This window comes from Falco biarmicus, chromosome 7 (genome assembly GCF_023638135.1).
Source record: "Falco biarmicus isolate bFalBia1 chromosome 7, bFalBia1.pri, whole genome shotgun sequence".
Taxonomy (NCBI): Eukaryota; Metazoa; Chordata; class Aves; order Falconiformes; family Falconidae; genus Falco; species Falco biarmicus.
In genome coordinates, this window is record NC_079294.1 from 61,134,271 (window position 1) to 61,154,867 (window position 20,597).

The window sequence follows — 20,597 nt, forward strand, 5'->3', positions numbered from 1 at the left end:
GTTACTTACCAGGAGGGCTAATTCTACCATTACTGTTCTGCCTTTGAAGATGTTCTTTGTAGCACACTGAACACATGCCATTTGTACGAGGATTCCCATAAAATCCGCAACCAGTGGAACAAAGCATAGGCACTTGGCTACGGTTAGTTTCTTGAGCCATTTTCCCTTCTTCTATAAACCTGAAATTGACACATGCAACCCAGTTTTTAGAGGCCCAAGAAAGCCCTTCTCTTACAGTTGACATTTGAAAATCCGGAGTTTCCTATAGCTCAGCAAAAAGATATTCTAGAAAAGATGCCTTGAGGGTAACTCAATGCCCTTTCCTGAAAGGTCTATGAAGTCTGCCCAATAATACAGATACGGTCATAATTATGCTTTGCATAACCCATACATACAGACCCTTCCAGCCCCATCGTTTTATGTTCAATATATAGCCCACAAAGAAAAGTCACTTTAGAAAATACTGGAAGCATTGCTGCTAGAAGCTGTAAGTATAAAGGGAGGGGGACACCTATGCTGAACTCTTCCTGAGACCTGAACTGCTGATACTGTGAATGAGAACTATAAAATGAAATACAAGCATGGTAACACATGCTTACTTACCGCATAGTAATTATAATTAGCAATAGTCACATGAATTTGCAAGTTACTGTTTAGTCACTGCATCGTTAGTGAAGGACAACACAACTACTTACCACAAAACTCGTATTACAATTTTTCACGTGCAAAAAGAAAATCACCCTTTCTGTCAAAAATATTAGTCTAGGTACATGTACCTCCTATATATCAATTTTGTGTGAAAATATACTAAAAATGAGAAATAAATATCAAGGCAACTCATAACATCCTTAGATGTTACGTTTTCATCAACACTGTACAATCCATGGTTTCTGTCCCTGGCTCATAGGGATCTGTAAACCTTCTTAATACAAGAAAATTACAACAAACTACTATTTTCAACAGTGTTCTGAGCCTCCTAACTATTCTCAAATGGTCTTATAAAGCAGCTTTGACATCTGTCAGTCAGGTAAAGTTAATTTTCCATTTTTTCCCCACACACACTCCCAAATATATTCTTGACCTCTTTTGTATCAGTTTTACAAGAAAAGCCTTCCTATTAAGAAACTAAGTATCTCAAGGTATCACTTTTCTCATTCAAAATCAATTTAGCTCTACCATTTTATACTTCCCGATTAAAACTTCAGCTGAAGCATGGATAATTTTAATTCTTGCAGGATAAGCAATATTACTGAAAATAATAAAAAAAAATAATCAATCTTTCAAGTAACATCAGTATACATTTCAAAAGCAAAGCAAAGAAAATCCAGAGGGGAAGGGGTTTCAGGATACTTGAATACTTTGATTGCCAAGTTATAAAACTAGATCAAGCTACAGTAACAAGTACACCAGCGTAGAAAGATTTCCTTTTACATAAGATGTATTTGAAGCCAACTACAAACAAGTTTCCCATTATGTTGTTTTTAGACAAATATCCTCATCTCCTCACACCCACATCCATTGCATTTTGGTTTTATTTCCCCAAAGGATGTGAAATTGACACCTCAAAAAGCAAACCTCTGGGTTGCAATGCTAACAGCAACAGAGAAGCAACAGTCAGGTTTTCCGTTTGCAGCAATAAGGTACTCTAAGGATGAGAAAATACTCAAGATATAAGACAAGGAAGATGTACAAGCAGGAAGAAAAAAAAGTCTCTGATAGTATCTTATTCAGCTTCAACCTGCAATTAAGCTTATTTCAGCTGTTTGACTGCACTCCCCCACCCCAATATAGAAGCATTTGCTTTCGGCATACAAAGCCCCCATTGACCTTAAACGACAGCTAAATTTGATTTTGCTGAAGTACGGTACTTGTAGCTGAAAGAGCACTTTCATTCCTGCCTTTCTCCAGACAGCCCTTTAGAATCAAACTGCAAGTAGCACATGTGGGAATTCAATTCTTACACTGGGCCCAACGTTCAGTGAAGCCATTTCATGAAAGTGTAAATGAACGCGAGTTTTCTCTTTGGTAACTCAAACCAATTTAAAGATGAAGCCTTACGCAAGTCACTCTTGGCACAGAATGGTTAAGATTGAAAGACTAATTAAAAAACACTTTGGACAGAATATTTCAAGGACTATTAGAGATTCAATGTCATAATACAAGTATTAATCCTTTTAATTTTAGACAGCAGCATATTAAAGGAACCCTACCACCCTAACTTTCAAAATCTACCGTGATTGCCTTTGTGTTCAACAGTTAGCTTCAGGCAGCACACAGGAACTCAATAACAGCACCAGTTACTGCTAATTTTCTTATTCCCCAACACAACCACTGCTGAAGGGACCAGGTGCTAATGCAATCACAGCATAACAATTTCTAACATGGACTAAAAAAAAAAACAACAACCAAACCAGTCTGCTTCAATTCAATAAACAAATTGTGAAAGGTGCACAAAGATGCCCAGAAGAAAAACAAGAAAAGCTGGACTGAGTTCCAGCTAAGCCAGTTCTCAAGTTCATTAACCAGTGGATCCTGCCACCAGCCAAAGCACAAGCCACTGGCATGAGGCTCCAGAACACTTAAATCTCCAAGGGGAAGTGCCAGGGATTCTTCTGAAGAGCTTTCATAAAAGCCACAGGAAGCGGACGATCCTTCATTGGTTGCTAATATTTAGGCAGTAAAATGGAGAAGAGATAGGATCAAACTGATGCAATGTTACAAAGTCAAATGAGAAAGAAGTTGAACCAATACAACAGCTTGTTGCAATCATAAGGGGGAAATTACATATAATCACCCACACCAGCTCCAGTGCTCAGCTGGATCCTCACCCACCCAATTAGCTCCCTGAGCCATCAAAAAAACCATACAAGGAAAAAAGGGCCATCACCACCACAAGACGTTTTCTGACAGTTCAGTAAGCTCAATCAGTTCACACATAAAAAAAGAAAAAAACACAATGCAGGGGAAAAAAAACCTCTGGAACTGATGCAAGGGATGACATGTGACCAGGAGGGACAATACACATTTTAGCAGCCTGTACACTGCTGAGATGGCTCGCTGATCTATCTGAACCCAAGAGCCAGAATGCCAAACCAGTACAATAAGCTCTTGCACCCTAGCTTTCTCACTCCCTCTCCCACGCTGATCCCCCTCCCTCTCAGCGCTCACATGGACCAAAATGAATCAAGGAAGTGATCAAACTTAGCCAACCACTCCATCTTTTGCCAATTAGTTTTAACATAGACTGGTTTCCGAGCTTGTGTTTGTCACGTGTGCTGTTTGGGCGTAAGAGAGGATCTAGCTGAAGACACGTGTGGAACCACTTGTTTTAGCAGCACAGCAGGCTTAAAGCATTAGGAGAACCACCAGCCAAAAACAGGCATTGAAAACGTAAGAGAATCAAGATCCAAGTGCTGGTGGTTCCTGCCACTGTACTTAGACATGCCTCTCCTGTACACATCCACTACTGGCCAAGGGCAAAGGCCAAGATGACACAGCATTGTGCCTCAGGGACTTTCTTCCTCACTGCTCCGGCAGGAGTCAAACAGCTGCAAGCAGAGCAGCCAGACTGTCCCCATCTCAGCAAATATGAGCAGCAAGAGATCACTGAACAGATGTTTTGGGGGAGGGAAGACACCACCCCCCACCACCACCCCACCTCAGTTCTTGGCTCAGCTTCAGATGATTCGTTTCAAAACCATCCGTAATTCCACACACAAGAAGATCCATAGAACCACTGCAACCAGCCATCGCATAAGCCAGTAATGGTGGGCTGCCACTGAAATTGCAGCCTTGGAAGCTCCGTGAAAGGGGCAAGTCTGCTCCCGCAGCCCCAGCCCTCTTCCTCAAGTCAGATCGGTTCATACATCTCATGGGAAAAACAGGAATATTTATTCTGGTGAACTGGAGAGCTTGCTGATCTGACAGAAGATCAACTCCAGAGAACCGTATACGGTGCAAAGAACCGACAAGGCTAAAAATAGAACGACCCTTTTTCGGGGCAACTAGCCCTTGCTGAGCATCCAGCCTACTGTAAAATATATATCCCAATGCATACTCTCCCTGTGGTTTCAAAACTGGTCTCCTAGCTTGGCTTCAGTACAAAACTCGAAGCAGCTTCATGGCTGAAGTGACTGCAAGGTCTTGGGATCAACGTGGCTACACCTGTGCCCCACTCGGTTTGAGGTGCCACAAAATGAACGTGGAGCTTGTAAAGCTGCTGGAAATACCTCTGGGCTCTGCCTGTCCCCCCACCCCTGCTCCCCAAGCTGTGCTTGCACAACACTTGTAAGGTCATCCTGTTACTCCAAATACAGGATTGATTCTCCTTCAAGAAAAAAAAAAAACCAAACTCTTTACAGTATCTTAAGCATGTTCCCTCCTTTGCTTTACAGCATAGTTGTATAACCAGTTGTATGAGCACTAGTAAGAAGGAAGCATACTAAAGGGAAGCAAACAGCCTTAAACAAACCCCCTCAACACAACCCCAGAACATCCACTTTGTTGAAGATTATGGAACAGCCTCTTTTTGTATTAGCTGAAAATTGCTAAACTTAAAGTCATACAAAGTTACCCCTGATAATTTTCTTCTCAAAAATATTTACTGCCACTAGAAGCATGGTAGCACACAGCTCTGCAGGCTAAGCCCATCGTTTTCCTACAAACCTGGTGCTTCAAGTCTACCTATTCCTGTTACTCCTGACATAAACAACTTAATTCATCTATAAGGCCTGATTGCTGCTCCTGCTGCTACAGGACCTACCATTCCCCTCTTACCAGTGCACATCTTAGAGAGTAAATTATTCTCCGTACCAAGAAAAAACCACAACAAATCATATAAAGGACATTCCCAATTACAAAATGTATAGAGCTGAAGCTGTAGAAATACTAAAGTAGGGTAAGTCTTTTGAATATCAGGCTCTCTGGGAAACGAACCACCTCTTCCAATACTCTGCAAAGCAACTAAAAAAATATTTGTGGATATTCCTTCCCCATAGAGCTGGCACCACAATACTGGTCTTCCCCCCCCCCCCCCTTTTAATTAAAATGTTTATATGCCACTACTTTCAAATAACTGATACCCTAGCTTTATAGGCTTCAAATGTTAATCAGTAAGATCAGAGAGAGCAGTATTTAGCAGGATTAAACACACAAGGTTTAGGAATAATCTCTCTCGTCCCCAGCAAGAAAAAAAATCCCACACAGAAACTAGACCTCTCTTCAGCTATCTTCCCCAAAGAAAAGGGCCTCTGGAATTCTAGTTGTCCTCATACTCAAGGTGTGGTAGGGAAAGCCGGCAGATCCTCAAATCCACTGCCCCAGCCAAAGCACAGTCTTGTATTCTGCAAACACTCCTAAAATTTGTGACTGGTATGGGAAGGATCCCTCCCCAAATGCTAATGCTGAAGCAGAAGAGACTACCCAAACAGCACTCTCCTTCAGCTGCAGTACCAAACCAGACAGTCTGAGCCATACCGATGCCAGCCTAAAAATGCTTCTCAAGAAGAAAGCAGAGCATTTAGTGTTAAGCTACTCTTCACTGTCAGAGATCAACACACTGACAGATTTCAGCTGACACTCACCTCAAAGGATGAATCCAATTTTTACCAAGTGATAAAACACTCCTTCCTCCATCATAATCACCTTTATAATGAAGCAGTTCAGCACTGATTTAAGTAGCACCAATACTAATGGTCATTTTTCCTTTCTGCTAATGAAGCAAGGAAGAAACTGCAAAAATGGTAAATTGTGCTGGTTAAGCATATAAAGAAAGACTCATACCAGGCACAAATAAAAAATATGAAGTTGTGTAGACAAAAATGCATGTCATTTTAGAATATGTATTGGTACAGATACCCGATACCACCTGTATCACCATATGAAAAGGCATGCTGGTACAAAAACAAAAACGGGAAATGCATTCCTCCACAGGCTTATCAAAACAAATGGCAAATAAAGACCTAAGAGCAGAGCACCGTCGAATCTTGCTGAAAAAGTTAAAGCACTGGCTGTGTTTGGGGATACTGCTTCACAGCAGAATTTGCAGAGACACAGCAGCTCAGGTGTCCTGCTGAAAGCAAGACACTACTCACAGTGTAAAGCACTACACTCACAAATTAACAGCAAGTTGTAGAACTGTCCTGTTTTCTTTTTACTCCATCCATCTCTCCCAAAAGGCCCCAATTTACATTCACTGAGCAACCGTTGGTAGCTGCTTTAAGGCATTACCATGTCCCAGCAACTTGCTACGGAGCCAAGAACTGGCAGATTTGAATAGGGGCCTCAGTCATTACAGTTCAGCCCAGCTTGCCGGTTGCAGTCAGACATGTCATTTCATCTACAGCCTGCCCCGGCTACACACTACAGCTGGTTCAGATTTGCCAGCATAGCTACATGTGTAGTTACACTCTGCCCCAGTTTCATCAGAATGCTTTGAGTTAAAAAAGCGAGTATGGTTAAGGACCAACAATGCAAGCAGATCTGTAAGGGCAGCGACCTCTTTGTTCCTGTAGCAGCAGAATACACAGCTGCTGCATTTTTTCAAAACACTGAAGTTGGATAACTTCCTCAACACCAAGAGAATCCATGCATTTTAAAGCTTTCAATTCATTCCAGCAGGCATCCAGTTTTCTTCCTGCTCACAACTAAATACAGTTTTAAGTTGCAATTTGAACTACTTAAGTCGAATGTATAAAATGACTTAATAGTGAAAACAAAAGACCAAAGAAAAAGACCAAAGACTTAAGTAAGATGTTCTCTCAACTTACTTGACAAGTCATCCAATACCTACTAATGTTCCAATCTATTCCTGTTGAACAGCTTTTTATTTTTGTTCCATGCATAGACATTTCAGGCTAAAATCAAGCACATATATTAGACAAGCCTAGCAGAAACTTTACAAAGACACAAAGAATTACAGAAGCCTTTTCTTCACTTCTAATTTTTAGTAATCAGCAACTTTACATCCTTCAGTGCAAGACTTGTAAGTAAAATCTGAACCCTCAAGAAGGCTACATTACCTGTACAGTGTAAATCCCAGATTTAAGATGGAAGGAGGACTGTGAAAGAATCACACTGGGGGGGGCGGGGGGGGGGGGGGGGGGGCGGGGAGGAGAAGCCACACATATGAGAGAAAGTGCAAATCTCACAAGTGGCAGATGGACAGAAGAGACACAGTTCAGGTCTTAGGAAGGAAAGGAACGTTAGCAACTTTCAGAACTAATATGACCCAGAACTGAGCCAGAATATTATACTACTAATGTTACATCATTATACAACCCAGGAACACTTGGTATACACAAAGCCTCCAGTGTTAAAGCGTGCATATTGCTAACTACAGCTGTCTGCTCTTGTACTCAAGGTTACACAGGGAACAAGAGAACATTTCACTACAACCTATTCACTCTTACGAGGGAAGAACAAAGACACACAGATTCTATACTGGTATCACGAAGATCACTGATAATAAGGATTCAGCCTTCCATGCCTGTCTGCATACACTATTAATAGATGTTACTTTGAAACTGTAATTACCACTTGTGGCCACGCTCAGCCTTTGTAAAGTACGGATTACTAGGACCAAAGATTAACTGCTGTAAAACAGGGTACCTCAGAAACTCTCATTCACCTCATGCAAACGTACCAAATTACTTGCAGTGACCACTTAAAATCTACAGACAAAAACCAGAAGCATAAGCAAGTTTTTTCTTACTTAAATTCCAACCTTTTCAGTATAGTATATATACAAATATATATATTTGGTATATGTAAACTTCTATATACCAAATAAAGGGGCAACGCCATGAAGTTCACTAGTCTACTGAAGATTAATCTTAAAAAACCACCAAGCAATTTAACAGGTACATTTTATCGATTAGGAGGAATCACATTTTATTCACATGGGATTTTTCTAAGAGGCAGAGTACAGACAACAGGAGTTTCATGAAAGCGTCGGAATTCCAGAACGCTGCCACACAGTGCTACCAGCTCTCACTACATGATGGTAGGGTTTTTGTGGGAATGGCCACTACTTTATGCTGGAACATCTGGTAACTGCTGCAGCACCTAAAAGAATAAACGCAGCACTCTGTATTAAGCCTTCAAGAATTTTCCTTCTATTTATCACGTATTTCAATTTGAGCCTAAAGCAGCAAAATACAACTCAAGATGCCAATGTTTATCATTGCTAGTACAGTTAGGCATGTACATTTGGACTTAGTTGTTCAAGGCTAAGACTGCAGCACCACTAGAATTAGGCCCTTCCATATGACAGTATCCAAACTTTGTGAAATTCAAAGAAACTATTTTTTTCGCTGGCTTAGAAAGCTTAAGTGTCTCCTATTTATTTCTTATTCCCCAGCAACATGATACATTTGTAGCCTACCCCAGTTAATCCAAGGAACTCCAGCCCCCAGAGAAGTACAGAGATGATTTCAGAAAGAGTGCCAGCAGCATGTTCTAAGCTTCTATCGGCTATCTGAAAATCGAAACTGACAAAGCTGCCCTTTTGAGGAAGTCAACCCAAATGCAAGGGAAAAAAAAACCCCAAAACAAAACCTGCACACAACACAGAAGTCACTCCTTGGGCTCAAGAGAAAAAACACAAGTAACTCTTAGTACTGGATGCACTTGTTTACAGCAAGACACAACAAGGACCTTCAATAAAGATAACTACTTAAAACATTAAAAGCACTGAGAGCAACAGAGTAACTATAGTTGCTCTGTACAAAGTAAAGACAATTTCTGAGTGAATTACAGACCAAGACAAGTGAACACAAGAAAAGAACATGCCGTACGTTTTGGGGAGCTGTTTTTATACTGGTCTTTTGTCTGGTACTTTGTCACTGGGGAAGTCATGGTGACAGAAGTCCAAGAGGCATATCTGAGGAATGCAGAGGACACTGGCTAGCCATCCCACTGGTCACATTGTCCTACCCAAAGGACGCTATGTCCATACACAAGCCAGAGGAGAGACCAAAGCATTCTCCTCTCCAAATGTGAGGTTGTACTTACTCAGCTTAGCCTACTCAGATCATCCAAGATTTAAGGCTACAGGCAGACAGGCTTACCAGGTCCATCTCTGGAAGATGGCTGTCTCTATGACATGACTGCCACGGAAACATCACATGAAGTTACACTTCTGATGGAACATGCAACTATTAACAAAAGAGCATACTTTTAGGTAGTGCTTGTTCTGGCATCTCTTCTCAAGACGAATAAAAATTCAGGAGTTACACCCATTAGAAAAATCAAACCATCTCAGTAATTGCTTATCAGCGGCCTGCTACATCAACTCACACAAACCAGAGTTTGCATCATGTGTAGCTGAACCAGTGTTGAACTGCACTAGCTGCAGATACTGCCTGAGGAGCCCTTTCCTTTCCTCTAGAGTTTGCGCTATAACATAGGTGTGCTTTGGCATTAAGGTGCCCAAGCCAACGACTGCAGGAATTCTCAAGATGCTCTCCATATTCTTACACAGCCCTATCAATTCAGGGTTTATCTGAAATCTGTCAGATAACAGAAATGCCTTCTTTTAAAATGGTCTACAAAAGGTAAGAAAGTTCCTCTGAAACAGACAACAAGGCTACATATTCTGCTTTGCTTGGCATCATATATTGAAGTCAGCCATTTCCGAAACGAGAAGTTGTGTAAAATGATGATCAGGAGAATCTAAAATTCTCTACATTCCCTTAAGACACCAGACCACAGTTTAAAGGATGTGGAAGGAGGGCAACTCCTTAAACTATCTTTCATGCTGTATTTTAAAACAGGTTTGTTTTTACATTGATGAAAAATAATCTGTAAGAAGAATTCAAACACTTACAAGATTACCCATATAATTACTGAAAGAATAGATACAGATTCAGTAATCGCTTCTTTTGAGCTTCAGTAAGTAATCTTCTCTCAATACAGCATAAGTTTCACTTATTTTAAGCATATCAAACCCAGAAGAGATAAAAGCTGCTTTAACACAAGTTCCCAAAATAGCTTCTTGTTAACAAAACACCTGTTGCTCAGAACCGACAGTAAGCACAAAACACTTTATAATTTGTTTTTGTAAACAGCACTATGTAGAATTTTAATTACCTTATAATGTTACAGTTTGACGTGGGCCAAATGCTAAGGGAGGTCCTGCTCTAATATCAGGGTTCCTAGCTGTTAATAAATAAAACTATCATCATTTCTGGCTAGGGCATCTTGAATTTAACTTAACTCCCAAGAACATTGTGATTATCATGCATGATGTGTTTTTCTATTTAGAATTATGCACTATGTCTAATTTAAGTGTTCAAAATTATACAATGCCCTTACTGTGGTTCGATGTGGAACTCAACCTAAAGCAAACGCCTGACCAAAGAGGTTATTCAAGGACAAGTTTTCAGCAGAAGAGGTATGATGTTCCCTGTGGCAAAGCTGCATTCTTCATCTTTTGCAATGCACTTAAATTTAGCCAAGCGACTCAAAGGTGCTATTTTGTTTTAACCCTAATGTTATTCTAGGGGGTTTTGTTGTTGGGTTTGCTTTTTTTCTTCCCCCTTAATTATTTCAATCACTGGGGAAGCCAGGTTACCTGATCCCAAACAAGTTACTGGATGTCCAAATACTAAAATCTATCACACCACACGAAGCACAGGAAAATATTACACAGCTGATCAGCAGCCACTATGCTGGGCAACTGATATTTACCCATCACTTTAGTGAAACTAAATATATATAATATATTTATATGTATTAAAGATATGAATATACCAGCTGGTAACACTATGAAGTTTTGCATCTCTCAGGTTTCCTCTCAACTGTCAACTTACACTGCCTGAAATACTGCAACGTGTAAATGTGCCCAAGTGCAATCAATATACATGCATCCAACACATATGTATATGAACTAATGCACAGTTTCATGATCTAGGTAATTTGGGGCTTTAGGTACTTCTGCCACAGTATTGCTGGGCCAGGAACCGATGAACCTTGAAGACTTCATTCTTCAAAAGCTTGGACTGGTTCTTCTATCTGGTTTATAGTGCAGCTCTACAGCTCTGTGCCAGAAGAGTCAAGGCTAACAGTGCACCGCAGGAGGATGGTGAAACTTACCTATTTAGTTTCAGAACTGAACTCTAAAGCATAGCTTCACCCATAGTACAAGCCAAGGAAAAATGCATGCATCACCAAGAGGTCAAAGTGAAAATTAAGTAAGAGTTGCCTTGTTGTCAGCCTTGACTACCCAGGACAGTGTCAGATTAACAGATAAGGGGCTAAGGAATGATCTGAAATTTGCAGTGTGAGACTCTCCTTTCTGAAGGTTTCCAAGACTACACTACTTCCTCAGAGGGAGAGGTCATTATGCTGTTTAGGAAAAGCTTAAAAACTACTGAAAGACATTTGACTGAGGACTGGCACTTTTTCCCACTGCCATCATGAAACAGAAAAGAGGGGGGTTTATATTCCTAAGCCTATACAGAACAGACTGCATGTATTTCAGTTTCTCAACTGACAAGAAATCCAGAGCTGACAGCTTTCGAGTAAAAATCTGCATTGTAAACACTGTGCTTTAATAGTCAGGGCATCCTTTTTACCTACTAATACTCCAGGTACAATTCTGAAAACTGCCTTTCTGATAATCAAGCTTGCTATTCATTCTGTGTTCAGACAAGATTCAGCTATGTGAGCATGCATTTCTAGTACAATGTCTCCCCCACTTACTGTCCAGAATACTTAGATCAGCAAGTTAAGAGCACAATAGCCTAAAAATAGCATGGCTGGATGCCACTGTATCCCTTTTTATTACGATGGTACCTTTGTACAGAGTTCTTTCCACAATTCTACATAGAAAAACACAGCCATAAATGGATTTAAGGGAGGGACTTGTATCCAAAAGGACCAAGCTGTTAAGTAGTGCCATGGGATTTCCCTTTTTCCTCAAGCCACATAAACAGAAATTTGCATTTTTAGAAGCATTTTGAACAATAACTTTTCAAGTACATCTGACTTCTCTTTTTATCCTCTTGCCATAGTGATTGTATTCTGCCAGAGAACAGACTGACACATGACAGAGTAACAGCACTTTCTAGAGAAAGGAAAATTCATGATATAAAGGAGCAGTAGACAAACATAGAAAATGCAAGCTACACCTCCCTTCAATTATTTTCCTTGACATATTAAAGCCTGTATCACACTTCAGAATGGATGAACAGGGAACAAAATCTGCTCAGAAGATACTGAGCCACAACTGTCAGCAAGGTGTGGCTTTCTATCACGATGCTCGTTCCCTTCCATCCACAACACCGGCCAACTGAGCTTCTATCAGAAAACAATGGAGAAAGAGCACAATATATTCCCTTCCGTTATGCTATAACGTCAGAAACAAGAGGGTGATCAGCAAGACCAATGCCCTTCAGATTGGCCTAGAGTGCATTCCCAGGCACCACAGCCTCAGCTGCTGCATTATGTTAGGCTAGTTCCAGAAGTACCAAGTCCTTGCTGTGGCTTGAAAAAACAAAAGCCCAGTGCCCTAACACCATCTCCCGGAATTCTTGTCTCACGCTCCTTTTGCGAAGACAAAAAACCCCACACTACTATCAAAGTATATTTGTATCCCTCACATTAAAAATAACCAATTTTAACCCCAAATCCTGGGTTTCAAGAGAAGACTTTCCATTTTAACAACTAACTTGACACTGCCTAAGTAAACCCAGCAACACCACAATGCACATTTTACACTGTATATGCCACCCTGTGTAAATTCACCAGATAGTTCTATCAGGCCATACAAAGATGTTTCAATAAATTCTTCATCTCAGGTCTTGACAGTCTGAGAAATTAAGATGTCAGGGCTGCAGCAAGGACTGAGGTCTTCCTAAACAGAGCAGACTGATATTCCAAGCATTCTAATTGTGCAGTGGGGGATGTCAGCTAGAAGATATACGGGTAAGTAGGCAGCAACTAATCAGGGATTTATTTATATACAGAATGACTAGGTATAAACCTAAGACCACAGGTCACAGTCACATTGTGACTTTGCAGAACAACAAGCTCATTCTCGCAATAAAGAGAGGCCATAGTAACAGTCAAAAGTTTTACAGATACCAAGTTAGAGAAAAGCAAATGCAGGAAGGCAACACAATCAACTAAGTGACCAGAGTGTGAAATTAGATTTTTTTTGTTGTTTTCCAAAAAAATGTTTAAAGCCAGTCAATTACTGCACTGCTATGCATAGGAGTTTTAAACAGTTTGACTAGACTTATTAAGAAGGCAAAAAATCCATGCACGGCTCCCAGGCCAGTCCACAACAAACCAAACATTCCTTGATCTTAGCCCCTGCATGGTTTGACATGCTCAGATGACGATTTGTTTGTTATGTAACTAATAATACACTTACCTTGACCTATTGTTACTAAACACTGCCTTCCTCATCTCTCAGGATACTTTAAACAAACCTCATGAAGACACATTGATATCCAAAACAATCCTATTGAGAAATTCTCAAGTCTCTTCCTTAAAAAATGTTCCAGGTAAGTCCTTCCATGTTGCCACAATTATTTTTTTTCTTTTTTTGCAAGTTAGCAATCAAATATGTTGGTATCCTGAAACACTAAACAACATACTTTTGTAGTTACTTTTCACAGAGACTGCAACATTTGTTTGATAACTAACGTGGTCAATACCTACACTTCATTCAAGGATTTAACACCAATATCCAGCAGTACATCATATTAGCATATTTCGATATCATGATCCAAACTTAAGTCTGGTGAAGTTCACTTACAACTCTTCTATATCAGCAACAAAAGCTACCTTGTAAGCTTCTGGCCTAATTCTGAAGGAGCTAAGAAGAACAAACTCCAAAACATCTAATTTTAACATTCAAAACACAGCCACTTGTTTTGCCCCTGCCTTGATAATGGTGCACATTCCAATGCAAGGTCATTCTGTTGCACAGAGAACATAACTGCTACATCAAATTACACTGCACTGAAGTGTTGTTTCTATGTATGATTTAAAAAAAATAGTAATCTTAAATTCATACAGGAGGTAGTAGAGAAACAATTTTATCCTTCTTTGCAGTCTCATATCTCCCCTGCCACTCCATCCTCAAAAACAACTCGTTAAATGTTTTCTTCTGACAATCATAACTCAGAGATAGCCTTTTGTACAAAAAGGCAAGAATATGCCAAATCTAGGTACAGACATTTTACATTTTTGCCTGCAGAACTGATGGTTCTCTCTGGCCTCTCACCTCCAAATACAGTTTAAAACCTTAAGTGGAAAATACCTACCTTCCCCATGCAATATTCTGCTTTCATCAGCCCAATTATAATCAGCAGCATACACCTGAGAACTATCTACCCTCCTGCTTGTTCAAGGTAATGGCAAAAACTTTAAGCCCTTGTTTCAAGAAACCCACATCCAATGCAAAATGTTTAAACAAGCTGAAAGCACCTCACTTCTATCCTCAAAAATACTGCTATTAAGTTCCCACTACAAATTGATTATTAAGTTTGTATTTGTTTCCCCAGTCCTTCACGCAGATAAAAATGCCTTCGCATCATGAATCACAGGACACACCAATGAAGTGTTGTCTTAAACCCTGGGCTAGTTAAACTGTTCAGGTGGTTGCTGGGGCCTGCCAAGTCAGCCACACTGTTTATAGTTTAGTTTTCCAGATACAGGATTATTACATTTCAGACTGACAAATACCGTATCCTGAAGGTTAGACTCCCGTGATAAAAATACATCCTGACAGAGCAGAATGGCTGAGCAGGGGTGGTCTTCAGCATGGAGCCAGTTTCGGCTTCTGCAAGACTGCTGAACCATTAAGTTAAAGAAAAAGTTGTGTGTTTAATACAACCAGCACTTAACAAGGAGCTATTTTTAGGAAATACTCAAACACAAGTGTTCATTTGTTTAAGTAATACTCAAAAGATTGTCTTAAGTTATCTAAATGGAGCAGAAGATGGACGAAGCAGTTTATCTCTTAATGCATATTTTAATAGCCAAAAAAGTTACTTTTCAAATGAAAAAAACGCAGCTTCTGTCAACAACTGGAGAATGAGCATGAAAACACAACCTGATGGAGGAGAAATGATTTTTGCACTGTTAAAGCTTTGGTTTTGCTAATCTCCATTCAGCTCAAAAGCCCTATAAACACAGTTCGAAGAAGGGATCTGTTAAAAATATATCACCCCACCCCTTCAATTAAGGGCTGAGAAGCTTATGACACATCTGAGACATCCAACAAGAACAGGGAAGAAGGACTTAATGTTCCTGATATTTTAAAGGTAAAAAAAAAAAAAAAGCAGGTTTAAAAATCCCAAACGTTTCATGCCTCTGTTAAATAGATTTTAAAGCAAGAACAGACCCAAGCTATTTTTATTCCTTTGTAGTTCATGTGTAATTAACTGCTTATTTTCACAAAACCTTATTACAGTGTAAACATCATTGGCCAGATCATCTGCCCCACCCAGACTGAGCTCCACACCACAGGAGGCCAACTATCTCTGTGAGGAGCCCAACTATCTCTGTGAGGAGCCCTTGTATCTGCAGGAGAGGGCTGGCCCTCCCGTACCAATCTTCCCCACAACAGCAGGGCTGTAATGATCAGCAGCTCCCTGAGCTCTCACCCCTTCACCATGTCCTTCCTAAAAAAAATGCAAGTAAACTAGCCAACAGGCCTACCCCTGCATCAAGGACCATGGGCAGACATCCCTTTCTGGATACAGCCAAAACTCTCTAAGATGACATTATTTCTCTCCCCCACTCCCTTCTGCCTCGGGCATGCAGCAATTAGCAGAAATAATCACTAAACCACTTGGGAAACAGGGGGAGGAAGAAGAGGGGAAAAGCGCCAGTTGGGTTGGATCGAGCCACTAATTTAAAACAATTATAGCTAACTAGTTGACTTTGCCTCCAGTGCTCACAGGACCCCCTCTGCTGGAAGAGGGGCAGGAGGCTCTTGCAAGTAGCAGAGGGCACTCAACAAGCATGGATCTGAAGCCCAGGTCACCATTTGCAGGATGGATGGTCTGCCCTCCCTAAGGCTCCAGACATGCTTTCCAGATATCACCCCATGGCAGGCGTGCAGCCTTCTCTGTAAGTAGTATTACACAGAACCAGAGCACAGGATTATTATCCCAGCACATGGTGGGCCACCTACTTCATGACACTGGGACGTGCCACCAGCAGTCAGTGGACCATAAAACATAGATTACCTTTGCCTCATAAACAGGGGAGATAAAATTTGATCCCACATTTGGTACACAGGTTTACAATCTTTTAAGAATCTCTTATTTACAACAGAGATGTATATTCCGTCCTGGCACAAGAAGCAGACACATAAATCCCACAGCACACAACACATTCACAGTGTTTAAGATCTGCAGATGGAGCATGTGCAGGAGAATGTTTTACGAACAAGTAGTGCTGGAACAACCAATCCTCATGCAGGGACAACACGGGTCCTGCCAGCAACGGCTCTGAATGCAGGCAAGAAACATTTGCTGTAGCCTGAATACAGAAGTTGTACAGCTGTGCCAGCAAAGTGGTATGTTTATCCTTTAGGGCAGATCTGCTTTCTACAAACAGCCTGCATTAGAGTTGTACATATGTGGCGAGAGAGCTGAGCATTTCACTTCTGTGTGGAATAAATCAGGAAAATTGGTCCCAGAAAAGACATCCTTCCTAAGTTGGGCAGCAGAGGGGACCCAAGAAGAATGGCTATCAGTCATCAAGCAATATGAACAAAGCAGCCTCATATATTCAGCTTTTTTCCTATTTGAAGTAAAACCAGCTTTTGGCTAAATGTAGTATTTAACAGCATAGAAATACCTACCTTTGCTTCCTTTTGTTTAAGCAAGTCAAACACAATACTCAGAAGTTTATAGCAATTACAGCGAACTACACTATTTTTCTCGCCCCCACCTCAGAAGTCTGATCTCTAGCCATTCAGTCTAGGCCTAGCATCACTTGTAAGTTACGAAATGACTCAAAATCCAGGTATTTAAGCACTTACATATCCTAGTCTTAACTATCTCCCCTGATACATGAGATCTAGCCCACCTCCCAGCTAAAAGACCGCATATAGTCATGGCTCATTCTAAAGTAGTATTTCCAGGGTTTAAATACAACCTAGAACATTTCAGAAGTGTTATTAAAAAAAAGATACAAACAGATAGCAAGAGTAAATTAGTAATTCAGACCTATAAGCCACTGGAGCATGGCAAGGTGCAAGCATGTAAAGACACTGACACACATAAAAGTAATTCATACCCAGTATTTTGGGAGAAAACAAAATGGCTCAATGTAAAACTGAAAGAGCGAGGTACACACTTTAACAATCGCACTTGTTTACATTCAGTAAAATCTCTAGGCAATTGCTTCCCACCGTCATTTGGAAGACTGTTCCTCAATTTGCACATCCATTCTTCCATCACCTTTACTAATCATACAAAACCCATCAAAATCCTTAGACTCAACAAGTATTAGGGCCATGAGTATTTCCTTCTAATTCCCAAGAGCAGCTGTATATAAACATAAGTGTTTTCATAAAAACCAGGAAATATTTAGTGAGGTAAGAAAATATATTCCCCATTCTGAAAGCACTGTTCTGTATATGGCCTCATCTAACAGACTTGTTAAAGATACAGAAAGCATGACATTTAAAAGAAAGTCTTCATTCCCACCAGAAACCCCCAGCTTCCCGACTCTCCACTTCCTGCTCTCCTCCCTCTCACCCTATCCCATGCCACCCATGGCAAACCGTACTTTTCCTCTTCCTGAAGCCCTTTCAGATGCAGAAAGTGTCACTAAAAATACCGTATGATAAATCTGGTACAGAAACTGAAAATAATCTTCCCTCGAAGAGGACACCTGCTATCATCCAGCAATACAGGATTCAAAACAGATTATAAGCGATTCCAACGACAAACCCACACACCCCCCCCCGGGTTTTACTGGCTTTTTTTTTTTTTCTTTTAGGTAGTAGCTGCAACCAGCAGTAACACTTCATTTTCCTGCCTGTGTTTGTAATCAGAGCTCTGACAAATCCAAATACTCTGCCAAACTGATGAAAAAGAAAAAAATCGCAGTGTTCTACGTAGTTTTTACATATCTTTGTTCTAAATACTAAAGACCTGCGAGACATTCATCTCATCAAGAACAAATATACAGACAACAGCACAGCAGTCTTCAGAGCTACAACAAAAGACAATTTGAGACAAATGACTTAAAGCAAATGCTATCACTGAATAATCCCCTAGCAGCTGTCATAATTAGTTAGCTCAAATCTCATCAGCATCAGAGAAGTTAAGAGTTAAAATCGAGCTCCCTTCCTGTAACATTGTGTAACTCCAAAACAGCAGCATTATCCTCGCTATTTTAGAATTCGCATTTCTCCATCGGATGAGGTGGAACGACTCGATCCCTCCACGCCAAAAAAAAACCGTGCAAGCCCAGAGATGACAAAAGAAACTCGGTCAAGTTTGAGCCTCTCAACACCTTATTTCCTGTCTAAAGAGCCCTTTTGTTCTGCTTCCCTGCATAAATGTTAATATTCTGCCATCATTAGAAAACGAAACAATGAAAAAAAGCCCCACGCACATGAAATTCGCTGCCCCCGAGGGCGAAATAACGCCACACGACGCGATTAGAACCGGAAAATTCCTACCAACAAAATCTCCACAATTTTCTGTTTGCTTCACCCCAGATTAACTTCACTTGAAGCTGTACTTCGGCGCAACCTAGCCTGGACGCGGAGCCCCGCCTCCCCAGCTCCTATTGGTCGAAGCGGGGGAGCCCCGCCCAGCCATCCAGGCTCCGCTCCCCCATTGGCGGAGCGGCGTATCCATTATTTAAAGAACTTTTTCCTTGCTAGCAGGTTAGGCTGGGCAGGTTAGAACACCCTGGGCAAGCTGGTTCTTAAAGGGACAGGACCCCGCTCCGGGCTGTGACAAACTAGACCCTCCGGCGACTCGTCGCCCCGAGCGAGCTCAGGCGAGTGCCCTTACCAGCGGCGGCGGGCGGCCAACCCCCCGGCGGCCCCTCCGCGTCCCCCGGCAGTAGCGCTCCCGGGGGGCCCCCAGCCCTGCCCCCACGCCGGGTGGGGGGGGTGGGGGTGGGGGGGCGAGCACCCCAGCGGGCTGGCAACGCGCCTCCCGCTGCACTTACCCCCCTGCCGCTCGCTCTGCTTGGGGGGGGGGTGATGCCATGTGGGGCTGGAGCCCACCCGCGCCAAGAGTGGCTGGAGCTACCCCGGCAAGCCGGGCACGCTGTGCAATTACTAACCCCGGCTAAAAATGCGTTGGGTTGCCAGTTCCAGAGACTCCTCTGCCCACTTAAAGCATGAGTCAGCAGAAGAGGAGCTCCGCAGGAAGTGACTGTCTCCATCTCACAAGGTACCATGGCTCCTGCCAGAAACTTTTTGTGCTTATTCAGGCTTCGCTCAACTGAACAAATTTGCAAGATCCTGTTCACCTTCTGACAGCAGCGTTTCTCACAGCGCAGCTTCCCCTTAACACCCGACAAAAGCCTGTCGCTTCGATTAAAAGTGTTTCTTTTCCCTCAGTGTAAACACCGATGCAGTTCCTTACCCATCTATCAAGTGAAAAGCCTGGAACACGCAACAGTAAAACCAAAACAAGGCTTAGTAAACATTTCACAAGTGCAGATATCACACCTCGTTGAGAAAAACCTTGCCCCATTCCGAACAAGCAACACACGGGAGTGCCAGAACACAGTCGGTGTTCCCTCCTGCACCCACAAAGCGCCACCAGTTACACCAGACTTACCTCATTAGCAAGGTTGCCTTAGATACAACATTTCCGTGTGTTTAGTGTAAAAATAACTAAAAATACTAAGCTAGAGGAAGATATGACACTTGTCAGCGTAAGCACATTTGAGTTGGTTTTGTACTGTGCAGGGGCAGAGAGGAAAAACTCCTCCTTGTTCCTGGTGCTCGCCACCTCTCCTCCAGCCAGCCGGCCCTTACTTCACCCACCACCTGCGCCAAAAAATGGGTACCTGCTTTAACTTTCCTACTGCAGATTAATCAAGTCCAAGACAGTTTAGCATTACTGCAAATACCACCCAACATCAGGAAAATACTTACAGCCAAGTACTCCCTTGAGCTGCGATACATACACCAAAAGAGCATAAAACCCACCTTCAGGAAGGACATTTAATTCCTCTGCAACGGTCAAATAGCACATTTTGTGTCACCTCCTATTTTACAGGAATCTATCACACCACAAATCCAAGTAGGACTGAAAGGCAGCAATTCATACAGTTGTAAATTAATAAGTATGAAACACTACAAGAACAGAATTAACAAGATTTACATAACTTCCCCTACAGAACCTAAAATACAAGCTGAAAGAACCAGACCTTAACCCCGGCACCTGATTTCAGTGTCCTGCAAGAGTCTAGAAGTTAGTCAGGTCCCCTGAGGATAACTGTCGGGCCACTACTTCCACGACACTTTTTTGACCAAATGTTATCTAAGCAATCAAAACCAAGAACATAGTTCATGCAAATAAAACATACCAGTAAATTGTCCCCTAAGTGTCTCTGTAACCAATCTTGGAAAGCTTCAATTTAGAGCATAA

General features: G+C 41.5%; 1 protein-coding gene across 7 annotated transcripts in view; it reads right to left on the bottom strand.

Moving 5' to 3' along the window:
- Positions 1-20,597, bottom strand: part of ZFAND6 (zinc finger AN1-type containing 6) — a 38,102-nt gene that overhangs the window by 12,097 nt on the left and 5,408 nt on the right. For 4 of the 7 annotated variants that reach the window (XM_056345203.1, XM_056345201.1, XM_056345199.1 and 1 more), the window contains one exon: positions 10-179. In XM_056345203.1, the coding sequence (XP_056201178.1) occupies positions 10-160 (151 nt within the window). In that variant the 5' untranslated portion in view covers positions 161-179. Of the gene's footprint in view, positions 1-9; positions 180-18,594; positions 18,768-19,781; positions 19,806-20,597 lie in introns of those variants that run through there. The other 3 variants (XM_056345196.1, XM_056345198.1, XM_056345197.1) reach the window with 3 other exon arrangements.